We start from the raw sequence: 17945 nt of genomic DNA, 5'->3' as shown, positions 1-17945 counted from the left end.
TCATTTGTCACCAGTTTTCATTATTTGTCCCCAGAGTTTCTTCATGACATTTTTTACTTCTGAATTTCTGAGGGTATAGATTAAAGGATTCAACATAGGAGTTACTAGGGTACAAAACACAGTCACAGCTTTGTCAGCAGGGAAGGAGGTCATGGGTCTCAGGTACAGAAATGAACAAGGTACAAAGAATAAGATGACAACAGTGACATGAGAAGCACAGGTAGACAGGGCTTTGCGACGCCCTTCAGAGCTATGAGTCCTCAGGGAGCACAGAATGACAATGTAAGAAGCAACCAGCATAGAAAAAGTGAGCAAACATAGTGATCCACTGTTGGCAGAAATCAGGGGCCCCAAAGTGTGAGTGTCTGCACATGCTAGCTCCAGGAGAGGTATTAAATCACACAAAAAATGGTCGATGACATTGGGGCCACAGAATGGTAACTGGATCATGAACAAAACCTGGATCCCTCCATGAACAAAGCCTAAAATTCCAGCCGTTCCTACCAAGAAACCACAGACAGGTCGGCTCATAATGGTCATGTAATGCAATGGCTTACAGATGGCTACATAGCGGTCATAAGCCATGGCAATTAATAAGATGATCTCAGCTCCAGCAAAGAAATGTTCAGCAAAGAGTTGAGTCATGCAGCCATTGAAGGATATGGTGTTCCTCTCAGAGATTAAGTCAAAGATCATTTTGGGTGCTATGGAAGAGGAGTATAAACCATCTATAATGGACAAGTAGGACAGAAAAAAGTACATGGGAGAACCCAGAGCTGGGCTGATGAAGATGGTGACTGAGATGAGTAGGTTACCTGCCAGTGTGATCAAGTAGGTGATTAGAAATACAGCAAATAAGAATTTCTGCAGTTCTGGATTCTGGGTCAGGCCTAGCAGAACAAATTCTGTTACATTGTTCATCCTTTCCATGGAGTCAGCTTGGGTTATGAGCACATGGTCCATCTGGAAAGATCATAGAATTTCTTTTAAAAAAAAGTTTCTTTCTTTCTTTCTTTGTTTCTTTCTTTCTTTCTTTCTTTCTTTCTTTCTTCTTTCTTTCTTTCTTTCTTTCTTTCTTTCTTTCTTTCTTTCTTTTCTTCTCCTTCCTTCCTTCCTTCCTTCCTTCCTTCCTTCCTTCCTTCCTTCTTTCTTTCTTCTTCTTTTTCTTTCTTTCTTTCTTTCTTTCTTTCTTTCTTTCTTTCTTTCTTTTTCTTTCTTTTTTCTTTCTTTTCTTTCTTTCTTTCTTTCTTTCTTTCTTTCTTTCTTTCTTTCTTTCTTTCTTTCTTTCTTTCTTTCTTTCTTTTTAAAATTGAAGTTTGATTTGCCAACATAAAGCATAACACCCAGTGCTCATCCCGTCAAGTGCCCTCCTCAATGCCCATCACCTGGTCACCCCACCCCCTGCCCGCCTCCCTTTCCACTTCCCCTTGTTCGTTTCCCAGAGTTAGGAGTCTCTCATGTTTTGTCACCATGTCTAGTTTTTTCCCACTCACTTTCCCTCCTTTCCCCTATAATCCATTCACTATTTCTTATATTCCCTGTATGAGTGAAACCATATAATGATTTCTGACTAGTATTTTTAACTCAACATGAAAATCTTCCATCACTTCTTGGTCCTCATCTCTGGGATTGATGGAATCACACCTTCCATTCACCTCTACTGCTTTGGAGATAGTTGTCAAAAGAGTCAAAAGGTTAAATTTCTCTTATTCATATACATTGAATAGTGACCATATGTCATAAACACTAGAATAAAAGCAACGTGTTATTATGAATGTTGACTTACGATTGACTTCCAGACTCTGGCTCTGAAACATTACAGATGGCTTCTCTCATTGGTTTTGGGACGGATTTCATCAATGACAATTATTTTGAAATTATATTTGCTCATTGGCATGAATATAGGTATATGAACACAACATTCTTTAAAAAGTCAACTGTAGGGATCCCTGGGTGGCGCAGCGGTTTGGCGCCTGCCTTTGGCCCAGGGCGCGATCCTGGAGACCCAGGATCGAGTCCCACGTCGGGCTCCCGGTGCATGGAGACTGCTTCTCCCTCTGCCTGTGTCTCTGCCTCTCTCTCTCTCTCTCTGTGTGTGTCTGTGACTATCATAAATAAATAATAATAATAAAACTTTAAAAAAAGTCAACTGTATATCAGATAGGAAAGTGCCATCCTTACTATGTCTATACAAGCATTGTTCTTTGAGCTGTCATTCCTTTCTGTCAAACGAATGCACATACACACAGAGACAGAGCTGCCCATGGAGTGTTTCCCCTTCAGAATGCCAAGGAACTATATAACAGCTCTCTGAGCTGCATTCACTTGGCAGCCCTGGATGTTGTGTCTGGCTCAACATGGCTATTACATACTCACTCTTCCCACATCTTTAGATGCAGACATGTAAGCGATACAACGATCCCTGGAAGTCCTCAATATTTCTTAAGTGAATTTTCTGTGCAATTGTTCTTTCATCACATATAGAATAGTGCTCTGGAATAGATAAATAATCGTAGTCACATTTTACAAATGGAATTAAATGAGTCATGAGGTTTCCCTGATTTTCCTACTGTTGAGACAGAAATACTATCTAAGATAAATACATTTTTTTCTTTTTGACATAAGTTTAATCAGTTAAGATGAACTTGAAGTTTTCATCGCCAATTGGTGGAAAAATTGAATATATACAAGAATATATTCTTTTTTTGAATGATCTGTGCTTGGATTTTAAATAGTGGGTACATGTTACAAATGATCATGGGATATTTTATTCCTTCTCCCCCTTTATTTCTTCTTTCCCCAATCCCTGCCAAAAAACATAACCACATATTTTTTCCTCAAAACTTCCAGGACACAGAAGTCAGCATCATGATCTTTCAGCTTCAATAAAGATAAGGAAAGATATCTTTTGTTTTCCAGAAATCTCAGTCTCTTTAGTTGTTTCTTCTCTTCTCATGGCTCCTATAGGTGGCAAGTATGTGCTTGATTAGTATTAATAGATTTAATTCATGAATTCTAACTTCACTGTGGCAACATGGAGGTCATGAAAAGGGGAAACAATTTCAAATTATCACATATAGAAGCCTAACCAAGCAATCCACTTCTACATACATGTAAACCATAATGTTAAAAAAGTGACCTTAGTGGTTTTCAACAGCATCTTGCGTAGCAGCATTATAGATTACATATTCTACTTGTATTTTCATGTCATTATGTTCAAATTCATTTTTAGGGAAAAACACTACATGCAATTCACAGAATCTAGCTATAAAAACTATATGGTGAAAATACATGGCTAAATTAAATTAATCTGCTTATAGTTTGGGGAAAAAGATTTAGTTATTACCAACCTGGATCTAGTTGATTGTGGATTCCACTATTTTTAGACCACACCCAGTTATTTTCTTCTCCTGAGGGCATAACTCCACAGCTGAAAATACACTCTGTGAACTAACAGGTGGGACACTGGAATCCTCTCTTGGACAACTCTTCCAGTCTTGGTCATTTTAGTTTATTTTGGTTCCCATTATCAGTCTGAACTTACCCAGAAAAATGAACTTTTTATGTTAGGAAACTTCAATAGCTCTAGGATTTAATTTCTACTCACTTTCTTGGCCTTCTACGAAAGTATAAGCACATCTTCAAAATACACATATTTTTCAGATCTCAGAACTATATTTAATCTAAAGTAAAAATAATGGGAACAAAGCAAAATCTTCAAGTCAGAGAAAGCTAGTACATGGAACTATAAAATGTATAAGTGCATTGGATCCACTTGATTGGATATATTTTTTTTTCAAATCCTGCCAAATTTATGTTACCCAACAAGTTCATGAGCAGTATGGAGAAAATTCTTTTTATTCCTGCTTTTAAACCACTAATCTTGGGAGCAGTGTCTCCCATATAAATTTTAAGCTGGTTGGTATATATATATATATATATATATATATATATATATATATATGCTCTTCTGTCATTTACTTAAATATCCTATAATTCTGTTTCATTGACTTTAGAAAAGTATTTAAATAGACTTTCACAAAGTGTGGGATTTGGTAATGCTTTGATTTCTCACGTCCTCAGAGAATTAGTAATTGGTCCTTTTGGAATCTTTGCTGGAAGCATCATCTATAGTTCTTCATTTTCTCCTACTTGGCACCCAGCAACATCATTAGGAGGCCAGTTTTAGAAATGCAGTTGTGCCTTGGATAAACAGGTATCTCTGGGTGTAGTTTAGGGTGAGATTTTGGTCAGATAACTTGGAAAGCTTCATGATAGGGCTTTGTTGATCATTTTGACATTGGTGAGCCTGGTACAGGATAGGGGGTAGTTTTAGGTATAGGTCAGAGTTCAGAGAATGGATTTCTCTCTGAAAACATGATTGTTCTAACTCATATAGTCATCCTGAGGATAGAAATGCCACTTTTAAAGGTTTTGTGCCATGTTACCCTGGGAAACTGTGACTTTTAGTGGCTGACAAAGGAGACTCAGATGGCAAAATTCTCGGCTACTAAAGATTGGTAATTTATGAATCATAAATCTATCAACTTCCTTTTGGGTGGCGTGTGTCTAGATGGAAGGGTCTCATGATGTGTTCAGGGGAATATACCTTTTCTCTTTATCCCACACAAAAGGAATTATGGAGATCTACAGTAAAGAGTGATGCTTCTACATGGTAGCCATTGAGAAAAATCACATCACAGCTAAACATTATATGTGGACATTCAGAGGTAGAGGATGGAAACACTATAGAAAGGAGCCTCCACTACAATGTTTTCTCCCTCCATTTGTGAGGGATTGAAGAGCTGGCTGAAATCCTGCACAGACTCATCTTTAAAAAAATCGACCTTTACCTTTAATGAAACTGATACACTCCTGAATTCCAGAATCAGAATGAGAAACAGTGCCTTCAGCTCTGTCCTCAACAATTAACAATTTTGCCTCTCTTATGGTTGTCCCTCCCCGCTCTTTTTAAAATTGTGATAAAATACTCAAATAAAAAATTTCCATTTTAACTATTTTCAAATGTACAGTTAAGTGGCATTAAGTACGTTCACATTGTTGTGCAACATCTTCAACAACCATCTCTAGAACTTTTTCATTTTTCCACACTAAAAATCCATATCCTTTAAACAATCACTGCTCATTTCTCCCTTCCCCTAGATTCTGGAAAACATTTATTTCTGCTTCTAAGAGTGGGACTATTTTAGATATTTCATATTAGTGGAATTATGCACTGTTCTATCATGGGCTTATTTTACTTAGAATAATGCCCACAAGTTTCATCCATATTGTCACAAATGAGAGTTTCCTTTCTTTTAACGATGAAGAGTATTCCGTATATCTATATCTATATCTATATCATCTATATCTATATACTATGTTTCTTTTTTTTAAGTCATGCATCTGTTGTTGGACATTTAGGTTGTTTCCACAGCTTAGCTATTGTGAATAATGCTGAAATGAACATAGGAGTGCAAAGAATTCTTTGAGATCCTGATTTCAGTATTTTTGGATTATACCCAGAAGTGGGATTGTTGGATCATATGGTATTTTTAATTTTTTTGAGGTACTTCCATACTGTTTTCATAGTGACTGTATGAATTTACATTCATACCATCGGTGAACAAGTGTTCCCTTTCCCTACATTCTTACTAATACTCTCTCTTGTCTTATCGATAATGGCCATTTTAACAGATGTGAAATGACATATCATTGTGGTTTCAATTTGTATTTCCCTGATAATTAGTAATGTTAAGCACATTTTCATTTACTTGTTGGCCATTTGCATATTTTCTTTGTGCTAATGCCTATTCGAATCTTTTGCCTATTTTTTTTAAAGATTTTATTTTTGTTTATTCATGAGAGACATGCAGAGACATAGGCAGAGGAAGAAGCAGACTCCCTGTGGCGAGCCTGATGTGGGACTCTATCCCAGGACCCTGGGATCATGACCTGAATCAAAGGCAGACACTCAACCACTGAGCCACCCAGGTGTCCCTCTTTTGCTTATTTTAAAATTGAACTATTTTTGCTATTGAGTTGTATGAGTTCTTTGTACATTTTGGATGCTAATCCCATATTAAATATATGTTTGCAAATATTTTTTCCATTTTATAGGTTGTCTTTTCACTCTGTTAATTATTCCTTTGTTGTATGGAAGAATTTTAGTATGATGTAGTCCTGTTTGTCTACTTTTGCTTCTGTTGTCTGTTCTTTTGTTGTCATATCCATGAAATTGTAGTCCATTCCCATGTGATGACGATTTTCTGTTATGTTTTCTTCTAAGAATTTTATAGTTTCAGGCCTTACATTTTAAGTCCATTTTGAGTTGATTTTTTGTGAAGTTATAAGATAAGGGTTCAATTTCGTTCTTTTGCATGTGTATATCCAGTTTTCCCCAGCACCATTTCTTGAAAAAATTATTCTTTTCCCATTGTGTATTCTTGCCACTCTTGTCACACATAGATGACCATATGTATATGCATGGTTTTATTTGTGGGATCTCTATTCTGTTGCATTGGTCTATATGGTCTATCTTTATGCCGGTACCATACTGTTTTAATTACTATAGCTTTGTAATATAGTTTGAAATCAGGAAGTGTGATGCTTCTAACTTTCTTTCTTCTTTCTTTCTTTCTTTCTTCTTTCTCTTTCTTCTCTTTCCTTTTTTTAGTGTTGTTTTTAAGATTGCTTTGGCTATTTGGGGTAATTTGTAGTTCCATATGAATTTAAGGTTGTTTTTTTTCTTTTTTTAAGATTCATTTATTTTATTTTATTTTATCATTTTTTAAATTTATTTTTTATTGATGCTCAATTTGCCAACATATGGAATAACACACAGTGCTCATCCCATCAATGGCCCACATCAGTGCCTGTCACCAGGTCACACCCACCCCCGACCCACTTCCCCTTCCACCACCCCTAGTTCGTTTCCCAGAGTTAGGAGTTTCTCATGTTCTGTCTCCCTTTCTGATATTTCCCACTGATTTTTTTTCTCCTTTCCTCTATCATCCTTTTCACTATTTTTTATATTCCCCAAATGAATGAGACCATATAATGTTTGTCCTTCTCCGATTGACTTCTTTCGCTCAGCTCCAGTTCCAACCACGTCGAAGCAAATGGTGGGTATTTGTCATTTCTGATGGCTGAATAATATTCCATTGTACACATAGGCCACATCTTCTTTAACCATTCATCTTTTGATGGACACCGAGGCTCCTTCCACAGTTTGGCTATTGTGGACATTGCTGCTATAAACATCGGGGTGCAGGTGTCCCAGCGTTTCATTGCATCTGCATCTTTGGGGTAAATCCCCAACAGTGCAATTGCTGGGTCGTAGGGCAGATCTATTTTTAACTCTTTGAGGAACCTCCACACAGTTTTCCAGAGTGGCTGCACCAGTTTACATTCCCAGCGACACTGCAAGAGGGTTCCCCTTTCTCCGCATCCTCTCCAACATTTGTGGTTTCCTGCCTTGTTAATTTTCCCCATACTCACTGGTGTGAGGTGGTATCTCATTGTGGTTTTGATTTGTATTTCCTTGATGGCCAGTGATGCAGAGCATTTTCTCATGGACTCGTTGCCATGTCTATGTCTTCTTTGGTGAAGTTTCTCTTCAAGTCTTTTGCCCATTTCATGATTGGATTGTTTGTTTCTTTGTTGTTGAGTTTAATGAGTTCTTTATAGATCTTGGATACTAGCCTTTTATCTGATAGGTCCTTTGCAAATATCATCTCCCGTTCTGTAGGTTGTCTTTTAGTTTTGTTGACTGTTTCTTTTGCTGTGCAAAAGCTTCTTATCTTGATGAAGTCCCAAAAGTTCATTTTTGCTTTTGTTTCTCTTGCCTTCATGGATGAATATTGAAGAACTTACTGTGGCTGAGTTCAAAAAGGGTGTTGCCTGTGTTCTCCTCTAGGATTTTGATGGGTTCTTGTCTCACATTCAGATCTTCAATCCATTTTGAGTTTATCTTTGTGTACAGTGTAAGAGAATGGTCTAGTTTGATTCTTCTTCGTGTGGATGTCCAATTTTCCCAGCACCATTTATTGAAGAGACTGTCTTTTTCCAGTAGATAGTCTTTTCTGCTCTGTCGAATATTAGTTGACCATAAAGTTGAGGGTCCACTTCTGGATTCTCTGTTCTGTTCCATTGATCTATGTGTCTGTTTTTGTGCCAGTAGCACACTGTCTTGATGACCACAACTTTGTAGTACAACCTGAACTCTGGCATTGTGATGCCCCCAGATATGGTTTTCTTTTTTAATATTCCCCTGGCTATTCAGGGTCTTTTCTGATTCCACACAAATCTTAAGATAATTTGTTCTAACTCTCTGAAGAAAGTCCATGGTATTTTGATAGGGATTGCATTAAACGTGCAAATTGCCCTGGGTAGCATGGACATTTTCACAATATTAATTCTTCCAATCCATGAGCATGGAATATTTTTCCATCTCTTTGTGTCTTCCTCAATTTCTTTCAGAAGTGTTCTATAGTTTTTAGGGTATAGATCCTTTACCTCTTTGGTTAGGTTTATTCCTAGGTTTCTTATGCTTTGGGTGCAATTGTAAATGGGATTGATTCCTTAATTTTTCTTTCTTCAGTCTCATTGTTAATGTATAGAAATGCCACTTAATTCTGTATTTGATTTTGTATTCTGCCACTTTGCCAAATTGCTGTATGAGTTCTAGCAATCTTGGTGTGGAGCCTTTTGGTATTCTACGTACCGTATCATGTCTTCTGTGAAGAGGGAGAGTTTGACTTCTTTGCCAATTTGAATGCATTTATTTATTTATTTATTTATTTATTTATTTATTTATTTATTTTTGTTGTCTGATTGCTGAGGCTAGGACTTCCAATACTATGTTGAATAACCGTGGTGGACATCCCTGTCTTGTTCCTGATCTTAGGGGAAAGGCTCCCAGTGTTTCCCCCTTGAGAATGATATTTGCTGTGGGCTTTTCATAGATGGCTTTTAAGATGTAGAGGAATGTTCCCTCTATCCCTACACTCTGAAGAGTTTTGATCAGGAATGGATGCTGTATTTTGTCAAATGGTTTCTCTGCATCTGTTGATTATATGGTTCGTGTTTTTTCTCTTGTTGATATGATCACATTAATTACTTTACAAGTGTTGAACCAGGCTTGCATCCCAGGATAAATCCCACTTGGTCATGGTGAATAATCTTCTTAATGTATTGTTGGATCCTATTGACTAGTATCTTGCTGAGAATTTTTGCATCCATGTTCATCAGGGATATTGGTCTATAATTCTCCTTTTCGGTGGGGTCTTTGTCTGGTTTTGGAATTAAGGTGATGCTGGACTCATAGAAAGAGTTTGGAAGTATTCTATCTCTTTCTATCTTTTCCAACAGCTTTAGTAGAATAGGTATGGTTTCTTCTATAAACGTTTGATAAAATTCCCCTGGGAAGCCATCTGGCCCTGGACTTTTGTGTCTTGGGGTTTTTGATGACTGCTTCAATTTCCTCCCTGGTTATCGGCCTGTTCAGGTTTTCTATTTCTTCCTGCTCCAGTTTCGGTAGTTTGTGGCTTTCCAGGAATGCGTCCATTTCTTCTAGATTGCCTAATTTATTGGCATATAGTTGCTCATAATATGTTTTTAAAATCGCTTGTATTTCCTTGGTGTTGGTAGTGATCTCTCCTTTCTCATTAATGATTTTATTAATTTGAGTCTTTTCTCTCTTCTTTTTAATAAGGTTGGCTAATGGTTTATCTATCTTATTAATTTTTTCAAGGAACCAACTCCTGGTTTTGTTGGTATGTTCTACAATTCCTCTGGTCTCTATTTCATTGAGTTCTGCTCAAATATTTATTAATTCTCTTCTTCTGCTGGGTGTAGTTTTTATTTGCTGTTCTTTCTCCACTTCCTTTAGGTGCAAGGTTAACTTGTGTATTGGAGTTCTTTCCAGTTTTTTCAGGGATGGTTGTATTGCAATGTATTTCCCTCTCAGGACTGCTTTTGCTGCATCCCAAAGATTTTGAATGGTTGTATCCTCATTCTCATTAGTTTCCATGAATTTTCCTGTTTGATTCTTTCATCATTTAGCAGGATGGTCTTTATCCTCCATGCGTTTGAATTTCTTCCAAATTTCTTCTTGTGATTGAGTTCTAGTTTCAAAGCATTATGGTCTGAAAATATGCAGGGAACAATCTTTTGGTATCGGTTAAGACCTAATATGTGACCCAGTTTGTGGTCTATTCTGGAGAAAGCTCCATGTGCACTTGAGAAGAATATGTATTCAGTTGGTTTTGGATGTAAAGTTCTGTAAATATCTGTGGTATCCATCTGTCCAGTGCACCATTTAAAGCTCTCATTTTTTTTAGAGATGTTGTTCTTAGAAGATCTGTAATTTGTAGAAAGATACACGTGCAGTGAAACACTGGACACCTGCACCCCAATGTTTATAGCAGCATGTCCACAATAGCCAAACTATTGAAGGAGGCTTAATGTCCATAAAAGATGAATGGATAAAGAAGATGTGGTCTATGTATACAATGGAATGTTACTCAGCCATTAGAAATGACAAATACCCACTATTTGCTTCAACGTGGATTGAACTGGAGGATATTATGCTGACTGAAGTAAGTGAATCAGAGAATGACAAACTTTATATGGTCTCATTCATTTGGGGAATATAAAAAATAATGAAAGGGAATAAAAGGGAAAGGAGAAAAAATGAGTGGGGCATATCAGAGAGGGAGACAGAACATGAGAGACTCCTAACTCTGGGAAAGTAACAAGGGGTGGTGGAAGGGGATGTGGACAGGGGGTTGGGGTGATCTGGGTGACGGACTCTGAGGGGGGCACTTGATGGGATGAGCACTGGGTTTTATGCTATATGTTGGCAAATTGAACTCCAATAAAAAAAAATATATAATAAAAAATAAAGAAAAAAAAGAAGACTTCAGATAGTTTAAACTTCCCCCTTAAGACACTTGAAAAAGAAGAACGAACGAACTAAGAGCAAAACAAACAAACAAAAATAAATAAATATTAGAACAGAAGCAAATGAAGTAAAGAAAGGAATAGAGAACAGAAAAATAAACCAAAAGTGGGTTCATTTACAAGATCCCCAAAATGACAAACCTTTAGCTAGACTGACTTAAAAAAAAAGGATTTCAGACTCAAATAGCTAAAATCAGAAATAAAAGCTAGGAAATTATTATCAACTTTACAAAATTAGAAAATATAAGGACATCCTATGTCCTTATGACATATGGACATGTTCTATGAACAAGTTCTATGCCAACAACTTATATAGGTTAGATGAAATGAACAAATTCTTACTAAGACACAAACTAGTAACTCAAGATAAAAGGATAAACTGAATATACTTATAACAAATAGATTGGATTAGTAATAAACCTTGCCACAAGAAAACTCATGCCAAGGTGGCTTCAACTTGAAGTGAATTTTATCATTTAAGGAAGAATTAACATGAGTCCTTCACAAACTCTTCCAAAAAAATAGGAGAGGAGGGAACATATTCAACAAGATCAGTGTTGTCCTAATATCAAAAGTAGACAATGCTATCACTAGAACACTATAACCAAGATCTCTTATGGAAGCATACAAAAATCCTCAACAAAACACTACTAAATTGAATCCAATAGTCTATAAAAAGGGTTATATACCAAGGGCAAGTGCGATTGATCCAGGAATGCAAAGTTGGTTCAAGATAGGAAAATCAATCAGTGTACTATACCAAATTAAGGGAAGAAAGACATAATGCTCAGTAAGGATAGCTATTACATTTCTCCCAGTCTTCTATCAACTGCCTAGTCATACATTTAAATATAGCAGCTGCTGCAATTCTCACAATAAGTGATTTTAAATTTATCCTTTCTTTCAGGCTGTACTGTACACATTTGCAAGATTGCAGAACATATTTGGCTGTTCTCATCTCCACTGTCCTGAGAATACTACATGTGAAGAAATTTGAAGAAATCCGTCTGCCTAGGTAAGGTTTTTATTTTCAGGTGGCCAGTGGAACTCCTACACTTCTAAAAAAAAGTCATTGAAAAGGCATACAAATCTATTTTTTATTTTAGATTTCTACATCAGACAAGTTGGACAAGGATTTTTACCTTAATTTGGTCTCCAACTCTAGATCTCACTCTGCCTGAAAATATATTAACTCTCAAGGTCCTTATGTGCTTGTTTATAGTACATACAGTCAATAGATTGACTTAGTATCTCAACCTCCTCTGGTGACCTCAGCCAGGGAGGATATTTCCTCAGGGATATGTGATCTGAATGAAACTCCAAGTTATTTTTACAGCTTTTAGCATCCTTCATGCTCCATTTTGTAATACTCAAGGGCTTGGAGGATGAATGTTTTACAACACAATTTATAGCCCAGGAATGTAGGCTGTTAATACATTAACTTAAAGTTCAGGGAAAAGAGCCATTCAGGTGAAGATGTGTTGTTCATAGACAGATTCTCCCAAATATCTATTTCTAAAGCAAAATCTTAAAAGAAAACAGCTATAATTAATTCCTGAGAGAGCAAAGCCTTAGATAGAAAGCCTTGATGTTCTCAGTATCATCTCTAATCATGATGGTTCAAGAAGAAACTGTTTTCTTAGTTTAAGGGTAGAATAAGAGGGGGATATTAAGTGATAAAAATATTTTTATCTTTTTTTTCTATAGCCATGGAACTAGGTGCTGAATATCAGAAGATTCTCCTTAGTACCTAAGGACTTTGGATTCCGAATTCAAATTCAATATTTTCTTTTTCTTTGACTTGAATTTCCAAGGCATTGGAGCTTTGAAAATACCATTGTCTAATCAGTGAGGACTTGAGAAATATACATGTACATACCATGAAATTTGTACAACGGTATATAATGGTTGTTTCTTTTTCTTAAATACATTGGGCATTCTCCCTAACAACAGAGGCAACCATGGTAAGTTAGCTAGAATTGCTGATTTTTAATCCAGTTTCTTACATTTCCATTTTCCCTCAAGGGATTCATAATGAAAATCATTGAAATATGGTTTTCTGATATTTTATCGGGGACCACTTTGAGATGATATAGGATGTTTTGGAGAAATATTTGTTCTCATCACTGTATTAGATATATCTATAATATACCAGGAATAATTTCACATTTTATGGATTCCTGAATCAATTGCTAGGTTTTTGAACCTGGAGACAGTGCAGCAGGGCAGCAGATTGAAACTAGATGGTCACTGAAGGGTTTCTGTCAGTGATAGAGCACATGATGTGGTGGTTTGGATAGACGGAGATTGGCTTTTGTATGGTCACTCATATTCTTGAAGGAGTGCTCTGATTTTCATAATTTCTAGTGTAAGAGGTGGTGGTGGGGAATCTTTTCTGGTGATAGAAGGAGATATGAGAGGCAGCTGAAAAGACAGAAAAGGAAATTTGAGATGAAGCCAATATAGGGTGTATGACTTTCACTGTGGTCAAGATAGGTCAGCATGCGAGAGAAGAGAAGGACAACTTCTGGATTCAATTTCTTAAGGAAATCTTAAGCCCTAAAACTGAGAACCATAAAGAGAATGTGTTAATATATAAGATCTACACGAAAGAATATACTTCCTGCTGTGGTTGGGAAACTAAACTAAACTCCAGGCTCAGGGTCACTTGTTATTCTGACTCTGTTAAAGTTTCTTGGATTTTGTTCTAACTTAGGTAAGACCTTATTTCTGATATAGTGGATGTAGTGCCAACAATATAATGGAATTTTGCATTCTTAACTCGGACTTAGCCCTTTTTCTTACGGATTCAAGATAGGTATTACTAAAGATAAGAGATGAAGGTTAATTCTCTTTGTCACCTTACAGTGGTTTTTCCTTGTAAACATTCATCTTAAGGGAAGCAAGATGGAGAAAAAAAATCATTGTATTGAGCATTAGAAGACTTTTTCCTGTGGTCTGTTTTCTTGGACTTTGTCTCTCTGGACCTCAGTGTCCTCATCTTTTAAGAGCAAAGTACTGGTGCATTTTTAACGTATAACAATTTTAGTGTTCTATGCATCCTTGAACTCATTAACATCTGACTCTACATTTAATAGCTTAGCAAAATAACTGCCATGGATTTTATATGGTCACAGGTGGTCGCTTTCGGTACCAACCCACTTGTTCAAACTCCGACTTTCGCGGATTCTCAGAAGTAAACTGAATCTGTACTGGAGAGGCACTATCTCTGCCTCCTTTTTTTCTCTGCTGAAGAGCTAGAGACAGACATCCCAGGTTTAAAAAGTTGCCTCTTTTTAAAAAACCATTATCACTTTCAGCAAGTCATTTATTATTATTATTATTATTAACTAGAGTTCATTTTATTTAAAAGATAGATAATGATGTACCACGTCATTGCACTATTGTGAAGATTAAGTGAAATAATGCATGTGAAGTACTTAGTATAATGCCTAGCACATGATCAACTCTCAAAAAATGAACTATTATTGTACGAACTACATAGTATAAAAACAAATCTCTGCCTGCTATTAAGATTGGGGTAAAACAGAGATATAACAAAAGTTTCCATTTTGGAATATTTGAGTATATGGAATTTAAACAACAAAGATTTCTGTCCTTGGAAGAAGTTTGTCTGCTTCGGTCCTTACTTTCAATTGCAGTCTGAGGGTTCTTTCATGGAAGATCAGGGTCATCCTGCTATATCAACACTTTTTTGTAGTTCTCATTTACCCAAAGATGTGGGAATTAGAGGGTTTGAGTGGTAATATGTACACTATTGGTCTTTGGACGAGGACAAGAAAAGAAACATCCTGTGCCTGAGTCTGTCAATTAATAGAGGATATCAAACACATCAATTTTGACATAAGACCAAGTTGCTATGTTTGTATGTTAGTTTTTTTTAAATTTTTTATTGGAGTTCAATTTGCCAACATATAGCATAACACCCAGTGCTCATCCTGCTAAGTGCCCCCCTCAATGCCCATCAGCCAGTCACCCCAACCCCCCACCCACTTCCCCTTCCACTACCCCTTGTTCATTTCCCAGAGTTAGGTGTCTCTCATGTTTTGTCACCCTCACTGATATTTTCACTCATTTTCTCTCCTTTCCCTTTATTTCCTTTCACTAATTTTTAATTTCCACAAATGAATGAGACCATATACTGTTTGTCCTTTTCCAATTGACTTATTTCACTCAGCATAACACCCTCCAGGTCCATCCACATCGAAGCAAATGGTGGGTATTTGTCGTTTCTAATGGCTGAGTAATATTCCATTGTATACATAGACCACATCTTCTTTATCCATTCATCTTTCAGTAGACACCGAGGCTCGTTCCACAATTTGGCTATTGTGGACATTGCTGCTATAAACATCGGGGTGCGGTGTCCCGGTGTTTTACTGCCTCTGTATCCTTGGGGTAAATCCCTAGCCGTGCAATTGCTGGGTCGTAGGGCAGCACTATTTTTAACTCTTTGAGTAACCTCCACACAGTTTTCCAGAGTGAAGAAAGGGGAACCCTCTTGCACTGTTGGTGGGAATATGAACTGTATGTTAGTTTCTATATGGTATGGGACAGATGAAAATTGTAATAGACAATCATTTAAAAATATACTCAATTTACTTCAAGATTGATAAGAAAGAAATAATAAATGAAATAATGATAATTAATGAGTCAAATTTGGGGTTTTCTGTCTGATTTTGACCATGAAACTCCATTTTTAGCCTGGACCTTCAAGAAGCTACAAAAACATATTAGTCAATTTTTGGTTCTTCCAAAGGCCATCTCCTCTAGAGAAGAATTGGTAATTAGAAGTGTGCTCAATTTTCCTCTTAAGGGTTCTTGTCCCTGGAAGGATTCTCTGATGCATTGGGCTTCCAGAATGGAGACCACTATCTTGGGCCTTGGAACTCTAAGGTGAGCTTCTCAGTGAAGAATTTGTGGGATCATCTGGAAGAGGTGTTCTTTCCATATTCCTCATTCCGTACCTTGCCCATGTGTAACAGGGACAGTTTATCTTACACTTCACTGCTTTTGGCATTTAAGAATACATTGAGATACAGAGAATAAAGCAATCTGAGGTCCAGGAAAAAGTGGCAAAACTTAGCTTTGAATACTATATTTAAATACTATATTGAAGTTTAATTGAGTGCCCACTAAGAGAAGTTTTGAAGTACCTATTCCTTCAGAGTTTTAGAAAGAGAAGGAATCATCTGTGAGATTGTTAGAGTACTGTTAAAAGTAAGAGTTTTGGACTGTTTCATGATTTTATGGTTCCTTTTTTCTTTCTTTCATTTTTTTAAAGGTAAAGCATTCCTCCCTGGAGTTTTAATCACCTATACCACATAGATGGAAAATAAAAGAAATGTGACTGAATTTATTTTAATAGGTCTTACACAGAACCCCACAATGCAGAATATAGTATTTCTGGGATTTTTGATTCTGTACATGGTAACACTCTCAGGCAACCTGCTCATTGTGGTTACCATTACCACCAGCCAGGCTCTGAACTCCCCCATGTACTTCTTTCTGACTCATCTTTCCGTGATAGACACAATTTATTCTTCTTCTTCAGCTCCTAAACTGATTGTGGACTCTCTTCATGAAAAGAAAGTTATCTCCTTTAATGGGTGTATGGCTCAAGTCTATGCAGAACACATTTTTGGTGCTACTGAGATCATCCTCCTGATAGTGATGGCCTATGATCGCTATGTGGCCATCTGCAAACCTCTTCACTATACTACTGTCATGAACCATAGGCTGTGCATTCTCCTGCTGGGCGTGGCCTGGACTGGAGGATTTCTCCATGCAACCATTCAGATCCTCTTCACAGTCTGGCTGCCCTTCTGTGGACCCAATGTCATAGATCATTTTATGTGTGATTTGTATCCTTTGTTGAAACTTGTTTGCATGGACACTCATACCCTTGGTCTCTTTGTTGCTGTCAACAGTGGTTTCATCTGCCTTTTAAACTTCCTCCTATTGGTGGTGTCCTATGTGGTCATCCTGTACTCCCTAAAGAACTATAGCTTGGAGGGGAGGCGCAAAGCCCTTTCCACCTGTGTCTCTCACATTACAGTGGTTGTTTTCTCCTTTGTGCCTTGTATATTTGTGTATCTGCGCCCAGTGACCACTTTGCCCATTGATAAAGCTGTTGCTGTCTTTTACACTATGGTGGTCCCAATGTTAAATCCCTTAATCTACACCCTCAGAAATGCTGAGGTAAAAAATGCTATGAGGAAGCTCTGGAGAAAAAAAGTGACTTCAGATAATGAATAAACAGAATCTTTGAGCACCACACCTAGAAATAATAGAGGTAATCTAGTGCAAGCCTCTTGATCTACAGATGAAGACATCAACTCTAATAAGGAGTTGGAAAACATCAGCAGATAACCACTTAAGCACAGAACTACGGCTTGGACTGAACTCCAGACTTCCTGTCTCTTATCCCATACTCTTGTCATCACAATTTACTCCTTTTTAATCCATAAATATTTACCTATTACTTGAAAATCTCAAATATCTTTAGAAGCTAGAACATATGAATCTAGAATATTGGATTGGTATTAAAATAATCTTATGTTTGTTTTTTAAAAATATTTTTAGGGGCAGCCCGGGTGGCTCAGCGGTTTGGCGCCTGCCTTCCGCCCGGGGCGTGATCCTGGGGTCCCAGGATCGAGTCCCGCATCGGGCTCCCTGCATGGAGCCTGCTTCTCCCTCTGCCTGTGTCTCTGCCTCTCTGTTGCTCATGAATAAATAAATAAAATCTTAAAAAATATTTTTAGAAATCTATTCGTGATATACACAGAGAGAGGCAGAGACACAGGCAGAGGGAGAAGCAGGCTCCATGCAGGGAGCCCGACGCGGGTGATGCCGGTCTCCAGTTTCACACCCTGGGCTGAAGGCGGCGCTAAACCGCTGAGAAGTCAATCAGAGAAGGACAAACATGATATGGTCTCATTCATTTGGGGAATATAAAA

The 17945-nt window shown here is 37.2% G+C and overlaps 2 protein-coding genes across 2 annotated transcripts; one reads left to right on the top strand and one right to left on the bottom strand.

Moving 5' to 3' along the window:
• On the bottom strand, nucleotides 1–3903 carry LOC129503052 (olfactory receptor 4C45-like). Its single transcript, XM_055314943.1, has 2 exons — nucleotides 3876–3903; nucleotides 1–938 (listed from the first exon to the last, which is right to left on the bottom strand). The coding sequence occupies exons 1-2, from the start codon at nucleotides 3901–3903 to the stop codon at nucleotides 1–3; spliced, it is 966 nt and encodes a 321-aa protein (XP_055170918.1).
• A 12411-nt stretch (nucleotides 3904–16314) lies between these two features.
• Nucleotides 16315–17244, top strand: LOC129502890 (olfactory receptor 4C12-like). Its single transcript, XM_055314754.1, has one exon. It carries the CDS (start codon nucleotides 16315–16317, stop codon nucleotides 17242–17244), a length of 930 nt encoding a protein of 309 aa, XP_055170729.1.
• Nucleotides 17245–17945: the final 701 nt, after the last annotated feature.

The sequence above is a fragment of the Nyctereutes procyonoides genome, unplaced genomic scaffold (genome assembly GCF_905146905.1).
Source record: "Nyctereutes procyonoides isolate TBG_1078 unplaced genomic scaffold, NYPRO_anot_genome, whole genome shotgun sequence".
Classification (NCBI taxonomy): Eukaryota; Metazoa; Chordata; class Mammalia; order Carnivora; family Canidae; genus Nyctereutes; species Nyctereutes procyonoides.
The sequence above is the reverse complement of the archived record's forward strand: the minus strand, read 5'-3'. Positions and strand labels throughout refer to the sequence as shown.

What these genes read in the sequence shown, in the direction of transcription:
- LOC129503052 (XM_055314943.1), bottom strand. Translation starts at nt 3,903, where the DNA reads ATGGGAGACACTGCTCCCAAGATTAGTG. An exon ending in CACTGCTCCCAAGATTAGTG is followed by an intron (nt 939 to 3,875) that starts GTTTAAAAGCAG and finishes TCATAACCCAAG; the next exon opens with CTGACTCCATGGAAAGGATG.
- LOC129502890 (XM_055314754.1), top strand. Translation starts at nt 16,315, where the DNA reads ATGGAAAATAAAAGAAATGTGACTGAATTTATTTTAATAGGTCTTACA.